Below are 14869 nucleotides of genomic sequence, written 5' to 3'. Positions count from 1 at the left end.
CTATCAGCTTTATTATATGAAAATGATTTATACTTTGATAAACCACTCGTAGCTAGTACAGCTTATTTTGCAACAGTTTAGACCAAAAAGGTCAACGATCTTAGTGTGTATTCTAGTAAGTAAACCTAGCCTCAGCTCTCTGTTTGTGGGTAATTCCAGTAAATACAACTTCGAAAAAAACACCCCCCAGCGTAAAAATATTTTCACATGACCCTCCCCTTGTACTGTAAAATAATTTACACACCCTCCCCCCTTGTAAAATTAACTCAAAAAATATTTATTACCACCATAAATAACAATAACTGTAGCAAACATGTGGTTATAAACGTGGACATCGACATTTCCACTAACACATGGTTTTGTGGCACTGGCTACAGACAATGACCAGCTAGCGGGAAATCAGATTTTTACAGTTTTGACACAAAATGTATAACTATATAAATGTATGTGACGAATTTTCCACCATGTTTTTGTGCCAATGAACCATACACAACCAATAAGCAACGCATAACTGCATATCGATTACTTTGAGCGTTTATCATCATGGTTTACCTTTTCAACGCCACAATCAAGTAGAGTATGTCAATCTCGCCAAACAGAAAATACATCCCTCCACACTTAGTATCGAAGGCTTGGTTTGACAATTCCCGAATGTCATTGAACTTGTTGGTGTTGTGTAACAGATGTCCCTTTCCATTAATGTAATGGCCGTTGCGCTGTTTGGATTCTGGAATTATATTACATTGGAGTGGATGAACATGTGCAGGTAGCCTACAGGAGACGAAGTAGCCTGATCAGATTAACATTGTGACTAGTTGTGTTTATGCCACACATGCCCAGAGTAGAGCCACAACTGATCCAAATGGAATCATTCAAATAACAGGGCTTTTGCGATAATTTGATTTTCCCTGAACAAGATCAATTGGAGTGCTTTTTGAGATGCGTGTCTTCACTGTTCTTTCATGCGTAATGACGCACCGGCCTCTCCGCTGCCCATCAGCTATTCCTCTATCATTGTGGATTTATATAGAAAGTTGGCGCAGATTTGAATGATATTATGTGTGGTTTGATTGCTAGTTAACGTATTGCACATCTGGACAAACGATCCAACTACTACTATTGTCACCATGGATAGAGGGCAGGATAGACAGTTTGACTGGTAAAATCTAGTGCATGAGGGAAGTACCAAAACACCTTGATAGGGGAAGCACATTCAAGCAGATGAGGAAATGTGCAGGGGTGTAAAGTTCTTAAGTAAAAATACTTTAAAGTACTACTTAAGTCGTTTTTTGGGGTATCTGTACTTTACTTTACTATTTATATTTTTGGCAACTTTTACTTTTACTTCACTACATTCCTAAAGAAGATAATGTACTTTTTACTCCATACATTTTCCCTGACACCCAAAAGTACTCGTTATATTTTGACAAGAAAATGAATGGTCCAATTCACACTTATCAAGAGAACATCCTTGGTCATCCCTACTGCCTCTTATCTGGCAGACTCACTAAACACAAATGCTTCAGTTTGTAAATTATGTCTGAGTGTGCCCCTGGCTATCCGTCAATAAAAAAAAAAGTATGATTGTGCCATCTGGTTTGCCTAATATAAGGAACTTGAAATGATTTATACTTTTGATACTTAAGTATATTTAAAACCAAATACTTTTAGACTTTTACTCAAGTAGTATTTTACTGGGTGACTTTCGCTTTTACTTGAGTCATTTTATATTAAGGTATCTTTACTTTTACTCATGTATGACAATTGAGTACTTTTTCCACCTCTGGAAATGTGGCTGTATGGAAGACATTATATAGTAAAACCTGCAAAATGGCAAATGTAAATCATGAACAAAAATGTGTCCATATAAAAACACACACTACCCTCCCTGTGTCCATATAAAAACACACACTACCCTCCCTGTGTCCATATAAAAACACACACTACCCTCCCTGTGTCCATATAAAAACACACACTACCCTCCCTGTGCCCATATAAAAACACACACTACCCTCCCTGTGCCCATATAAAAACACACACTACTACATAATTAATTATGTTAATCATCTGTAAATTCAGTCTGATGTATAGTTGATAAGGGATTATCTCTCTCTCAAACTTCTGACACAGTATTGCACATCTGCAACTGGGACAGTAGGAAAGCCATAGTTACTAAATTGGAAAGATTGCCCAGAATATTGGAGGTTATAATGTGCTACAGTTTTGTAACAACCAAGAAATGGAACTCCCTTCAGAATCACTTTCATTTGCTAAGTACATTTAGGCATACCCAGAATTTAACTCTGTGATTGGTGCTGCCAGTAATAGACAATGTACAAACAGAATACAGACAGAGGAATTTACACAAAGTCTACATACAATATATACAATAATTCCAACACACAGCTGGGGTAGTCGGATGAGGACAGAATTTCAGGACAAAAAAAGACCCAGCTATATACAGCAGCTCATTCTTAACAGATATTCCAAGGGCTTTCGCTAGATGATGTCACACCTACTCTAGCTTTCACCGAACACACCACTATTCTATGACAGGTCAGTTTAGGGTCACTATTAATCATCTCACGTTATCATAGGCTAAAAGGCCTCCTGCCATGTCAAAACAACATAGATGAATAAAAGGGATTTTTGGGGGGGGCATTCCCCTTCAAGGTAAACAACAAGTCGTGCCCTGTAAATTGACAGACAAGGCTAGTGTAAACAAGCCAGAGTACACATAGGCTACTTCATCATTTCCTGTAATTCATTGGCGCTCCATCCAAAGTGTAATGATTAATTGATGATTTGCGTTTATGCAGTGATTTTTTTCCTTCTAAGACTCAAAGTACTTTACATTGCATGAGGCTAACTCACCCCAATCACCACCAATAGGCCTATGCGTCTATTGGATCAATAATTCCTCTGTTAAACTGCAGTTGAATTCATACAAGTAACCTACATGCAGATATATGATCTACATTTGATCACCCTGTTGCAGGAGAACTTTCCTACAATGCAGGAAATGTAAAACTTGTAAGGTATTTGAGGTTTGAAAAGGCTTCTTGAACAATAGTAACGGGCTGATCTGGGAGGACCCATGTAGACGGGCACTAGTAGAGCTATTAGGCACTAGTAGAGCTATTAGGTGCCAATGGATAGGGTTCAGCCACCACAGGTCTGTCCAGCAAGAACAAGATATCTCAAATCAATCAAATACAACTTTATTTGTCACATGCATCAAATAAAACAGGTGCAGACTTTAACATGAAATGCTTACTTACGAGCCCTTTCCCAACGATGCTAAGTTAAAAAGTAAGAAACATTTGATTAAAAAAATATATAATTTTTTAAATAATCAATAAAAAAAAAGGAAATAGTAACTAAATAAAACAACAATATCAATAACGAGGCTTTGTACAAGGAGTACCGGTATCGAGTCAATCAATGTGCAGGGGTACGAGGTAGTTGATGTAATTGAGGTAATATGTACATGTTGATACGGGTAAAAGTGACTAGGCAGTCAGGATATATAATAAAAACAGTAGCAGCAGCGTATGTGAAGAGTGTAAACGTGTGTCTATATGTGAGTGTGTGTGTGTGGTGTCATAATGTTGTTATGTTATTGTTTGACCACCACGTGTTATGGGTATTATGACTCATACTGTGGTACTCTATAAAATCTGAAAATAAGGTCAGAGGTTAACACAGGCTTATGATATCTTATACATTTGTTCTATGAGATAATATCAGACAGTTAAACAAGACTTTATGTGCATCGTTTTTTATTACAAAGATGCATCAAAATTCACAAAAAGTGACGTTCGCTGATGAAGATATTCTCATAGAACAAAATATATAAGATCTGTGTTTACCTGTGTTTACCACAGACCATATTTTCTGTGTTTATCCAAAAACCCTACAAAAACTCCATTAATTTACTCATAGGCTTTGTCCAACGAGTTAGTGCCTGCAAGAATACACTATTACTATTGGTCTCTATAGCCACAACAGTCTCAAAGTAGTACCATAACTATGGCTGAAATATGCCAGTATATACAGAATAGTCACAGAGTTTCTAAACTCAGAGGCGCAACATCGGAAGACTTTTGGGGAACGAAACAGACCAGGACGGAAGTTGGAGTTTGAGAAGTCAATGAGAGAAGTGGAAAATTATTCCTTAGTTGTTAATTTTCTCAAAATCTAATGTTATAAAGTAATTCAGTGTTTTTATAAAAAAGTGTAATAGACTACTGAGATGGTATTGAAGAAAATATGTTATTTCATCATCTTGTGATGTTGTGGTTCTAAATATTTTTATGTGCAACCTAATCCAGTGATTGTCATGCATTGTGTGGGTAGACAATTATGCTATTGTTGTTATATTTTACTGTTAAAATAGGGCTCCTGAATTATTATTTTTTATTAATTTTTTCAATAGAAAGGAATTTACCTGCATCTTTATGTGATCTAACATCATAGGATGTATATATTTGTGGCTATTTCAGCACCTGAGTAAGTGAACATTGCAGTTGTAGCATACCTTCCAATGAGGCCCATGCACTCACAATGGCCAATGCACATTTTGCTCGGTGCATATCTCAAATCCATATGAACTATCTTTGTATAATAGCTGCTATTGAGCTCATAACTGAGAGTTGCGAAATAAAAGGTAAAGCTACAGAAAGCTGAGAACATCCTCTCTCCATCTGTGACAAGAGGAAAGCTGTGTTTTCCCAGCAATTGGATTTTAAAATATTATACAATCAGAACACTTTTCTTTCTCCCAGAGCATTTTTTTCCCAGGGATAGGAGAGAGAGAGTCAACACAGCAGTAGGCCCTAGCAAATCAGGTACAAGGGCAGGCAAGCAGACACGTTCATTAAAGGAATCATGAGGATAATGTACTTTACTGTTTGACCAAATTATGGTTTTAGTCTCCTAAAAAATAGTAGGTTTTTAGTGAGGTGAATGAATTTCCCTGCACACCAATGCAAGCAATATATTTTTTTACTCCCACAGCCAGATGTCAAAGGGTCGCAAAATACGTCTATAGCCCTGCCTTATTGACGTTTCACTATAGGCATACTCTCAAACTTTTGTTTTACTTCAATGAAAAAGACCTCCATCTTTGCAATCAACAGTAGCCTAGGCTAAGGCTCCTCTCTTGCTTTCTCTCCTCAGCAGCAGGGCAGCCCCAGAAAATGTGGCCTGCTACACAATTTTATTTATTGGCTTTTTATTTATTTAAGCAATTACCAGTTAAAGGAAACCCTGCGCCCCAGTGGCTTCGCATAGCCCCCTTACACACACTGCAGAGCGCTCTGTCCATTGTGCTGATGCAGTGCAGTGGAGATATGGACTACAGATTTTGTACCAACCTGTCACTTAATCATTTCAACTTATTTTTCTATACGGACATAAAATTAAAAGTAGGAGGTACAAGTTTCAACTGATGGGGCAAAGCCCCTTTTGCCCCCTACTGGAGGTGGCTACATGTCAGCTGTGCACCTCACTATGCAATCTCACTCATTCTGACTAGAAAGGGGGAGGCTGTGATTGGCTGAGAAAGTGGGATGACTTGTAGGTACCACTAAGGTGAAAAAAACAAGGGGTGTCGGGCAAGTACAACTAACTAATCGTTCAGGGGTTCTGAAACTGCTAACAAAGGGCTGGTCTTTTTAACACTTCTGAAGTTTGTAATTTCCACTTTGACATTTCAGACTTGAACCACTACAAACATTTCCATTAATTATAGTACTTCACATTTCCTGTTGCTGCAGGATTATTTTCTTGGAGTAGCAAAGTGGCTCAAATTAAGATCCTACATCTGTATTTCAGATTTTTGTTTTTGAACATGGTCATTGCATGGCCTTTGAAGTGTTTTGGTCACAGGCCAGTTCACTCTTTGTGAACCCATATTCTCCTTCTTGATAAGTGGTATTAGCATATACAAAACACGAATGGAGCCGGTGCTTCTAATAAGGAACGAGAGCTTGCTGGTTAGAATAGTATATGTTGAATGATGCAGGACAAGCCAAAATCATGCATCTTGTATGGGAAATTCCATGCTACAAATACACACTGGTTCTTGGGACTTTGTCTTGAAAACTGTGGGCCTATATGCCATGTTGGACTGCTGTGGAAATTGTGCTGTTATTTACTGCTTTGTTTACCTAGAATACCACACCTCAGTCCCCACTGGGATAAATAAACCTATTATATAATAACATTACAGCATGTATTTCCAGTCAAACGACCAGACAGCCCCCTTGTGTCCATGATATTCAGGTGCGCCATCAAATATGAATTTGTCTCCCTGTCTTTATTATCATGAAATAGGCTAAATTGACCTCTCGTCGTTCAATAACGTAAACTTTGAAGTTTGACCAAATTGACTTGAAATCAATCCTGTATTATAGCAACAATGTGTTGCCTTTGAAAAGCCTATTGTCATGGCGTCATATAGGCTGCAATAGATTGCTATGTTCCGCGCGCCAAACCGCTCCCAGCCAATAGGCGCTCTCTGGGCAGCCTAGCAACGAGAACTGGCTTTTAGGAACAGGTATATTCGTTCTGTGAGCCTCGCTTTTGACAAAGGAGATAGCCTACTATATATAAACTGCTACACAATTCGACTAACTGGGTGAGTTTAATGTTCAAAACAAATTGCTATTATTTAGTGTATTTCTTTTCTGTGGATTTGTTTTTGCATGGTGATGTGCATTAGCCTAAACTGAAAGCACAGCTCACACATCTTAACTACTGGCTACTCAGAAATATTTCAAATAGCTTCGTGTGAGTCAGAAATGAATAGTAGTTTTTTTTTTTTTTTTTTTTTTTTATCGTCTCGCTTCAGGGCACTTATTCTATGACCGTCTCTTCAGCTGCTAGCCTGTTGCTTGACTTTTAAAGAAGATAGTCCACATTTCAATTCCCTAACATTAGCTGTATTGTTGAATGTGTTACATGTTTTAACATCTGTTCAATAGAGTGACAGTAAATGACGTGCCTATAACTACCGGAAGAAGGAAGTGACAGTAAGAAGGACGTGTCAGGTGTAGCCACGTGCAAACGAGTCCGATCCTCACGGTGCTGTCTGTTCTACGATCAGAGACACCTGTCCAAGGATTTAGAAATACACATCAATATATAAATACGATCAACTAGAATTTCAATTTGAAGCAGAAGGCAGGTGAGTGTGAGCGACAGGTGTGAGTACCCCGTGGTTTAGTACATCGGGAATCAGATTATTATTATTATCACCATGTTTAGTAGAGGGGATTTGTAGTTTTTTTTATCAGTTATCAACATAGATGAAGTGAGATGAAAGAGTGCAAACTCGCCTTCAAAACATCCTGAATCAACACACCATTATTTCAAGGAGAGACACGTTCTGAAGCAATCATCTGTCCCTTGTTTGTATACAGACCCAAGAGTACCAGGATGACAACCCAGAAGAGTGCCCCAGTGGACCGGTGAGTTACTCACTTTTCATTGGTTGGATCATCTGAGACAAAAACCTGTAGGAAGCAGCTTTCACAAACTTCCTCACTCACTTTCCCTATTATCTGAGCACTGGATGCCGATCAGAGAAGAAATGACATGGTATATTGGTAATTACTCAGTAATAAGAACCTAGGAATTACTTGTTTAATATGGCGATTAGCAATTAACTTTCATAAGGTGTATTACCACCACCGACCTCCATTCATCTTCCAGTCACCCACGTGGGTATAACTCATGAGGAGATAGCACGTGGGCAATTGCTTCTAAAAGCCAATGAGGAGATGGGAGAGGCAGGACTTGCAGCGCGATCTGCGTCAGAAATAGAAGCAACTTCTATTTTAGCGCCTGGCAACGCAGACGCCCGTTGGCACGCGCGAGCAGTGTGGGTGCAATGATGGAATAACATGTATGTGTACATTTATTTTGTGTGCGCGAGCGGTGTGGTCAACATGTAAGGCACTGCATCGCAGTGCTAGACACGTCACTACAGATCCGGGTTTGATCCTGGGCTGTGTTGCAGCCGGCCGCGACCGGGGGACCCATGAGGCGGCGCACAATTGGCCCAGCGTCGTCTGGGTTAGGGTAGGGTTTGACCGGCCGGGATGTCCTTGTCCCATCGCGCTCTAGCGACTGTACGGTGTTTCCGGGTTAAGCGAGCAGTGTGTCAAGAAGCAGTGCGGCTTGGCAGGGTCGTGTTTTGGAGGACGCATGGCTCTTGACCTTAGCCTCTCCCAAGTTCGTACTGAAGTTGCAGCGATGTGACAAGACTGTAACTACCAATTGGATATCATGAAATTCGGGAGAAAAAAGGGGTAAAAAAATAATACAAATAAATGATTAACAAATACCATATACCTTATAGAGGAACTATTAATAATTCATTCATTTATGTGCAGTGATTTTCCTTAACTAAGTACTGACTATTTTCTCACTTCCTCTGAAAGACAAAGAAAAATTAGCGTTGGTCAATGGCGACCTAAATGGCTTCAACAATAAACCCATAATAACCAATGGGGATTTTGAGGCCAGTGGGACCAAAGAAGCCCTGTTCATGATGGAGCAGACTGACAGTCACACCAGGTCATCTGTCCTGGCAGTCTTCAAAAAGGTGCCTTGTCCTCCCTTTATCCCACTGTCATTCAAATCTCAATTCAAATACCATTCTTTTCTCAAACATTTCCCTAACATTTTGTTTGTTACTGTTGTACAGATTTGGGTGATGGCCCTTTGTGTGACATGTGTGCTGCTCGTCACACTGTCAGTTTTTCCTGCTGTCACAGTAAAAGTGAAGAGTGTGTATGGAAACAAGGAGTGGGGTGAGCAAACAGTTGGGATAATAATAATAGCCTAGTTATGTCCAGTTAAGACAGTTGTGGTTAAATAAACCAGAGAGGGTGTGGGATTTAACTTTTTTAGCACGGCCGTGCTGCAGTCGTAAGCCGATTGGCAGTTTGCTATGCTGAACAAACTGGATTACGGCTGTATGTCTGTCTTTCAGACCAATACTTTCTCTGTGTCTGCTGCTTCATCGTCTTTAACGTCATGGACCTGATTGGCCGCAGTGTCACCTCTATGGTTCAGTGGGTGAGTGACGTCTGTCCCCTTCCTTAACTACCAGTAACTGCAATAAATAGCTGCTCCAATACCTCAAACATGTTTCTCCTGCCTAACAGTCTCTGTCTTTATCCATCCACAGCCCTCAAAGAGAAGCGGTCTGTTCCCTGTGCTCGTGGTCTCCCGTGTGGTCTTCATCCCTCTCATCATGCTGTGCAACATTGACAACCGCCAGTACCTGCCAGTCCTGTTCTCCCATGACATTGCCTTCCTTGTTATCATGACATTATTTGCCTTGTCCAATGGATATTTCATCTGTCTCTGCATGTCTTACGCACCTCAGTGAGTCACCAAATTGATATCTACCTGAATTTATTTAACAGTTTAGTCAAATTGTTCCTTCTGCTGTTTTTGTTTAATTCAATGTAACTTGTTATTACGTTGTAGTAAGAATTTGGGCAGTTTGTTCCACAGTATCTGACCTGTCCTCTGTTCTCTTCCCCGGGTTGGTGAGGACTAAAGACTGTGAGTCAGCGGGGGCCTTGATGACCTTCTTCCTGGCTCTGGGTCTGTCTCTAGGGGCAGCGCTCTCTTTCCTCCTGAGGAACCTGCTCTAGAGGCAACTGGCCCCTCACAAAAATCTTTTATGAAGATTTCTGATTTACTCACTGAAGGGAAATAGATGAGATATCTTCCATAATGCCGACGCAAAAGTATATGGATATTTAAAATGAAGTAAGGTTATTGTACACTGATCTACACTGAACAAAAATATCAACGCAACATGCAACAATTTCAAAGATATTACTGAGTTACAGTTCATATGAGGAAATCATTAGGCCCTAATCTATAGATTTCATATGACTGGGAATACAGATTTGCATCAGTTGGTCACAGATACCTCAGCAAAAAAGATGTGGGCATGGATCAGAAAACCAGTCAGTATCTGGTGTGACCACCATTTGCTTCATGCAGCCTGACACATCTCCTTTGCATAGAGTTGATCAGGCTGTTGATTGTGGAATGTTGTCCCGCTCCTCTTCAATGTGCGAAGTTGCTGGATATTGACAGGAACTGGAACATGCTATTGTACACATCGATCCAGAGCATCCCAAGAATGCTCAATGGGTGACATGTCTGGTGAGTATGCAGGCCATGGAAGAACTGGGACATTTTCAGCTTCCAGGAATTATGTTCAGATCCTTTTGACATGGGGCAGTGCATTATCATGCTGAAACATGAGGTGATGGCGGCGGATGAATGGCATGACAATGGGCCTCAGGATTTTGTCACGGTATCTGTGCATTCAAATTGCCATCAATAAAATGCAATTGTTCATTGTCCGTAGCTTATGCCTGCACATACCATAACCCCACCACCATCATGGGGCAGGCACTCTGTTCACAACGTTGACATCTGCAAACCGCTCGCCAACACGATGTCGTACACACTGTCTGCCATCTGCCCAGTACAGTCGAATCCGGAATTCATCCGTGAATAGCACACTTCTCCAGCGTGCCAGTAGCCATCGAAGGTGAGCTTTTGCCCAGGACAATGAGCACACAGACAGTTTGTGCAGAAATTCTTTGGTCGTGCCAACCAACAGTTTCATCAGCTGTCCGGGTGGCTAGTCTTGGACGATCCCTTAGGTGAAGAAGCCGGATGTGGAAGTCCTGGGCCTGTGTGGTTGTGAGGCCGATGGACGTACTGCCAAATTCTCTAAAATGATGTTGGAGAGAAATGAACATGCAATTCGCTGGCAACAGCTCTGGTGGACATTCCTGCAGCCAGCATGACAATTGCATGCTCCCCTCAAATTTGAGGCATCTGTGGCATTGTATTGTGTGACAAAACTTCACATTTTAAAGTGGCCTTTTACTGTCCCCAGCAGAAGGTGCACCTGTGTAATGATCATGCTGTTTAATCAGCTTCTTCATATGCCACACCTGTCAGGTGGATGGATTATCTTGGCAAAGGAGAAATGCTCACTAACAGGGATGTAAACAAATCAGTGCACATCATTTTTGCGAAATAAGCTTTTTGTGCATATGGAATATTTCTGGGATCTTTTATTTCAGCTCATGAAGCATGGGACCAACACGTTACATGTTGTACATTATATGTATATACATTATATCTATATATAAGGTACAGTATCAGTCAAAAGTTGACACCTACTCATTCATGGGTTTTCTTTATTTTTACTATTTTCTACATTGTAGAATAATAGTGAAGACATCAAAACTATGAAATAACACATATGGCATCATGTAGTAACCAAAAAAGTGTTAAACAAATCAAAATGTATTTTAGATTCTTCAAAGTAGCCACCCTTTGCCATGATGACAGCTTTACACACTCTTGGCATTCTCTCAACCAGCTTCATGAGGAATGTTTTTCCAACAGTCTTGAAGGAGTTCCCACATATACTGAGCACTTGTTGGCTGCTATTCCTTCACTCTGCGGTCCAACTCATCCCAAACCATCTCAATTGGTATGAGGTCAGGTGATTGTGGAGGCCGGGTCATCTGATGCAGCACTCCATCACGCTCCTTGGTCAAATAGCCTTTACACAGATGTAGGTGTGTTGGGTCATTGTCCTGTTGAAAAATAAATAATAGTCCCACTAAGCACAAACCAGATGGAATGGCGTATCGCTGCAGAATGCTGTGGTAGCCATGCTGGTTAAGTGTGCCTTGAATTCTAAATAAATCACAGACAGTCTCACCAGGAAAGCACCATCACACCTCCTCCATGATTCACGGTGGGTTTTTACGTCAGCACTTGAAGAAACTTTCAAAGTTCTTGACATTTTCCGGATTGACTAACCTTTGTCTTAAAGTAATGATGGACTGTTATTTCTCTTTAATTATTTGAGCTGTTCTTGCCATAATATGGACTTGGTCTTTAACCAAATAGAGCTATCTTCTGTATACAACCCCTACCCTGTCACAACACAACTTATCGGCTCAAACACATTAAGAAGGAAAGAAATTCCACAAATTAACAAGGCACACCTGTTAATTGAAATACATTCCAGGTGACTACCTCATGAAGCTGGTTGAGAGAATGCCAAGAGCGTGCAAAGCTGTCAAGGCAAAGGGTGGCTACTATGAAGAATCTTAAATATAAATTATATTTCTATTTGTTTAACACTTTTTTGGTTACTACATGATGCCATACAGTGGGTGGGGGGGAAGTATTTGATGATTTTGTACGTTTGCCCACTGACAAAGAAAGGATCAGTCTATAATTTTAATGGTAGGTTTATTTCAACAGTGAGAGACAGAATAACAACAAAAATATCCAGAAAAACGCATGTCAGAAATGTTATAAATTGATTTGCATTTTAATGAGGGAAATAAGTATTTGACCCCCTCACAATCAGAAAGATTTCTGGCTCACAGGTGTCTTTTATACAGGTAACGAGCTGAGATTAGGAGCACACTCTTAAAGGGAGTGCTCCTAACCGCAGCTTGTTACCTTTAAAAAAGACACCTGTCCACAGAAGCAATCAATCAGATTCCAAACTCTCCACCATGGCCAAGACCAAAGAGCTCTCCAAGGATGTCAGGGACAAGATTGTAGACCTACATAAGGCTGGAATGGGCTACAAGACCATCGCCAAGCAGCTTGGTGAGAAGGTGACAACATTTGGTGCAATTATTCGCAAATGGAAGAAACACAAAAGAACTGTCAATATCCCTCAGCCTGGGGCTCCATGCAAGATCTCACCTCGTGGAGTTGCAATGATCATGAGAACGGTGAGGAATCAGCCCAGAACTACACGGGAGGATCTTGTCAATGATCTCAAGGCAGCTGGGACCATAGTCACCAAGACAACAATTGGTAACACACTACGCCGTGAAGGACTGAAATCCTGCAGCGCCCGCAAGGCCCCCCTGCTCAAGAATACATATACATGCCCGTCTGAAGTTTGCCAATGAACATCTGAATGACTCAGGACAACTGGTGAAAGTGTTGTGGTCTGATGAGACCAAAATGGAGCTCTTTGACATCAACTCAACTCACCGTGTTTGGAGGAGGAGGAATGCTGCCTATGACCCCAAGAACACAATCTCCACCGTCAAACATGGAGGTGGAAACATTATGCTTTGGGGGTGTTTTTCTGCTAAGGAGACAGGACAACTTCACCGCATCAAAGGGACAATGGACGGGGCCATGTACCGTCAAATCTTGGGTGAGAACATCCTTCCCTCAGCCAGGGCATTGAAAATGGGTCGTGGATGGGTATTCCAGCATGACAATGACCCAAAACACACGGCAAGGCAACAAAGGAGTGGCTCAAGAAGAAGCACATTAAGGTCCTGGAGTGGCCTAGCCAGTCTCCAGACCTTAATCCCATAGAAAATCTGTGGAAGGAGCTGAAGGTTCGAGTTGCCAAACGTCAGCCTCGAAACCTTAATGACTTGGAGAAGATCTGCAAAGAGGAGTGGAACAAAATCCTTCCTGAGATGTGTGCAAACCTACTATTTATAACATTTATGACATGCATTTTTCTGTCTCATGTGTCTTATTCTGTCTCTCACTGTTCAAATAAACCTACTATTAAAATTATAGACTGATCATTTCTTTGTAAGTGGACAAATGTACAAAATCAGCAGGGGATCAAATACTTTTTCCCCCCACTGTATGTGTTATTTCATAGTGTTGATGTGTTCACTATTATTGTACAATGTAGAAAATAGTAAAAATAAAGAAAGACCCCGGAATGAGTAGGTGTGTCCAAACTTTTGACTGTTATTGTATATATTTTTTTATGGAAGTCTTTTGTTCTGGTTGAGGATTTTACTTTTGTATTTTTATACTGTATTTATTATTTTCCTTTTCACTATATTGTTATTGCATCTCATGATCATTTAAAGGTTTTCATACACAATATTTCAGCCTTTGTCGAGACCATTTTTACAGGAAAAGTCTGGGGTCTATGGCACATAGACATCATGTATTCCATTCATTTTTTGTCACCGTCTCTGTGACATTTCAATGGTTTAAAATTTTTCATAAAAAAAGTTTGCAGAAAGACAGAATGTTTTTTCTCTGTCTCTCTTCCATGTCTGTTAGCTAATGCAGGCAGCAGGGGAGTGTTGGATTCGGGGTAAACTTTGAACATTGAGATATTAAAGACATGATAGATCAGACGCGTAGTATATAAAGGAGTGAGAAGGTAATGGTTCTCTGTCGTAAGACAACTAAGCTTGGAATGTGCCGAGTGCAGGGAAAACAATTGCATGTGACAGTACTGATAAGGGGAGAAACCATTGAAGGCTCATATCACTTAGTTCCCTGCTTAGCAAGGATGCAATGTTTAGAGATAAGGGGCGACTCCACCTAAAGTGGGGTATGAATACCACCACGGGGGAAGCCATGTCTTTTGTCTGAATACAGCTGTATCTACCCTTTGGGAAGAATTAAACTTGGTTAAGCTTCTCTAGTGTTCGTGAGTTATTTACTCTGATAGAACATAACAGGAGTAAATATGGTAGCTAATATCAAACTCCATGTGTTCTTATCCTAGGAGCCATTACATGCTTGTCCTGACGAGAGGACAGTTAAACGTGTATCGAAAGCGTAACTTCTCAAATCATGCACTAATATAGGATGGTAAAGAGATGCAAAAAATACCATTTGAATGTGATCAAACACTTGTGTCATTTAACACAGTAGTAAAACCATGTTGTCTTTGTCAGGGTTCCTCCCATAGAGTTATGCCACCTCAGAGGAGTCTGCAGGTTCCTCGTAGAGATCAGTATCCTCCCAGGCCTCCTGTGTGTCCTCTAGCTGTAAG

General features: G+C 40.5%; 1 protein-coding gene across 2 annotated transcripts; it reads left to right on the top strand.

The window, feature by feature from the left end:
- Positions 1-6319: 6319 nt before the first annotated feature.
- On the top strand, positions 6320-9700 carry LOC115204448 (equilibrative nucleoside transporter 2). 2 transcript variants are annotated; one of them, XR_003880367.1, is made up of 7 exons: positions 6320-6643; positions 6990-7192; positions 7428-7475; positions 8451-8614; positions 8717-8822; positions 9005-9090; positions 9203-9700. XR_003880367.1 is itself a non-coding variant. In XM_029770029.1 (6 exons), exons 3-6 carry the CDS (start codon positions 8558-8560, stop codon positions 9404-9406), a joined length of 453 nt encoding a protein of 150 aa, XP_029625889.1. In that variant the 5' UTR covers positions 6323-7192; positions 7428-7475; positions 8451-8557; the 3' UTR covers positions 9407-9700. The 2 variants fall into 2 exon arrangements, 1 of the variants encoding a protein (XP_029625889.1); XM_029770029.1 differs by having other exon boundaries at positions 6323-7192.
- The last annotated feature ends 5169 nt before the right edge of the window (positions 9701-14869 follow it).

The sequence above is a fragment of the Salmo trutta genome, chromosome 12 (genome assembly GCF_901001165.1).
Source record: "Salmo trutta chromosome 12, fSalTru1.1, whole genome shotgun sequence".
Lineage (NCBI taxonomy): Eukaryota > Metazoa > Chordata > Actinopteri > Salmoniformes > Salmonidae > Salmo > Salmo trutta.
The sequence above is the reverse complement of the archived record's forward strand: the minus strand, read 5'-3'. Positions and strand labels throughout refer to the sequence as shown.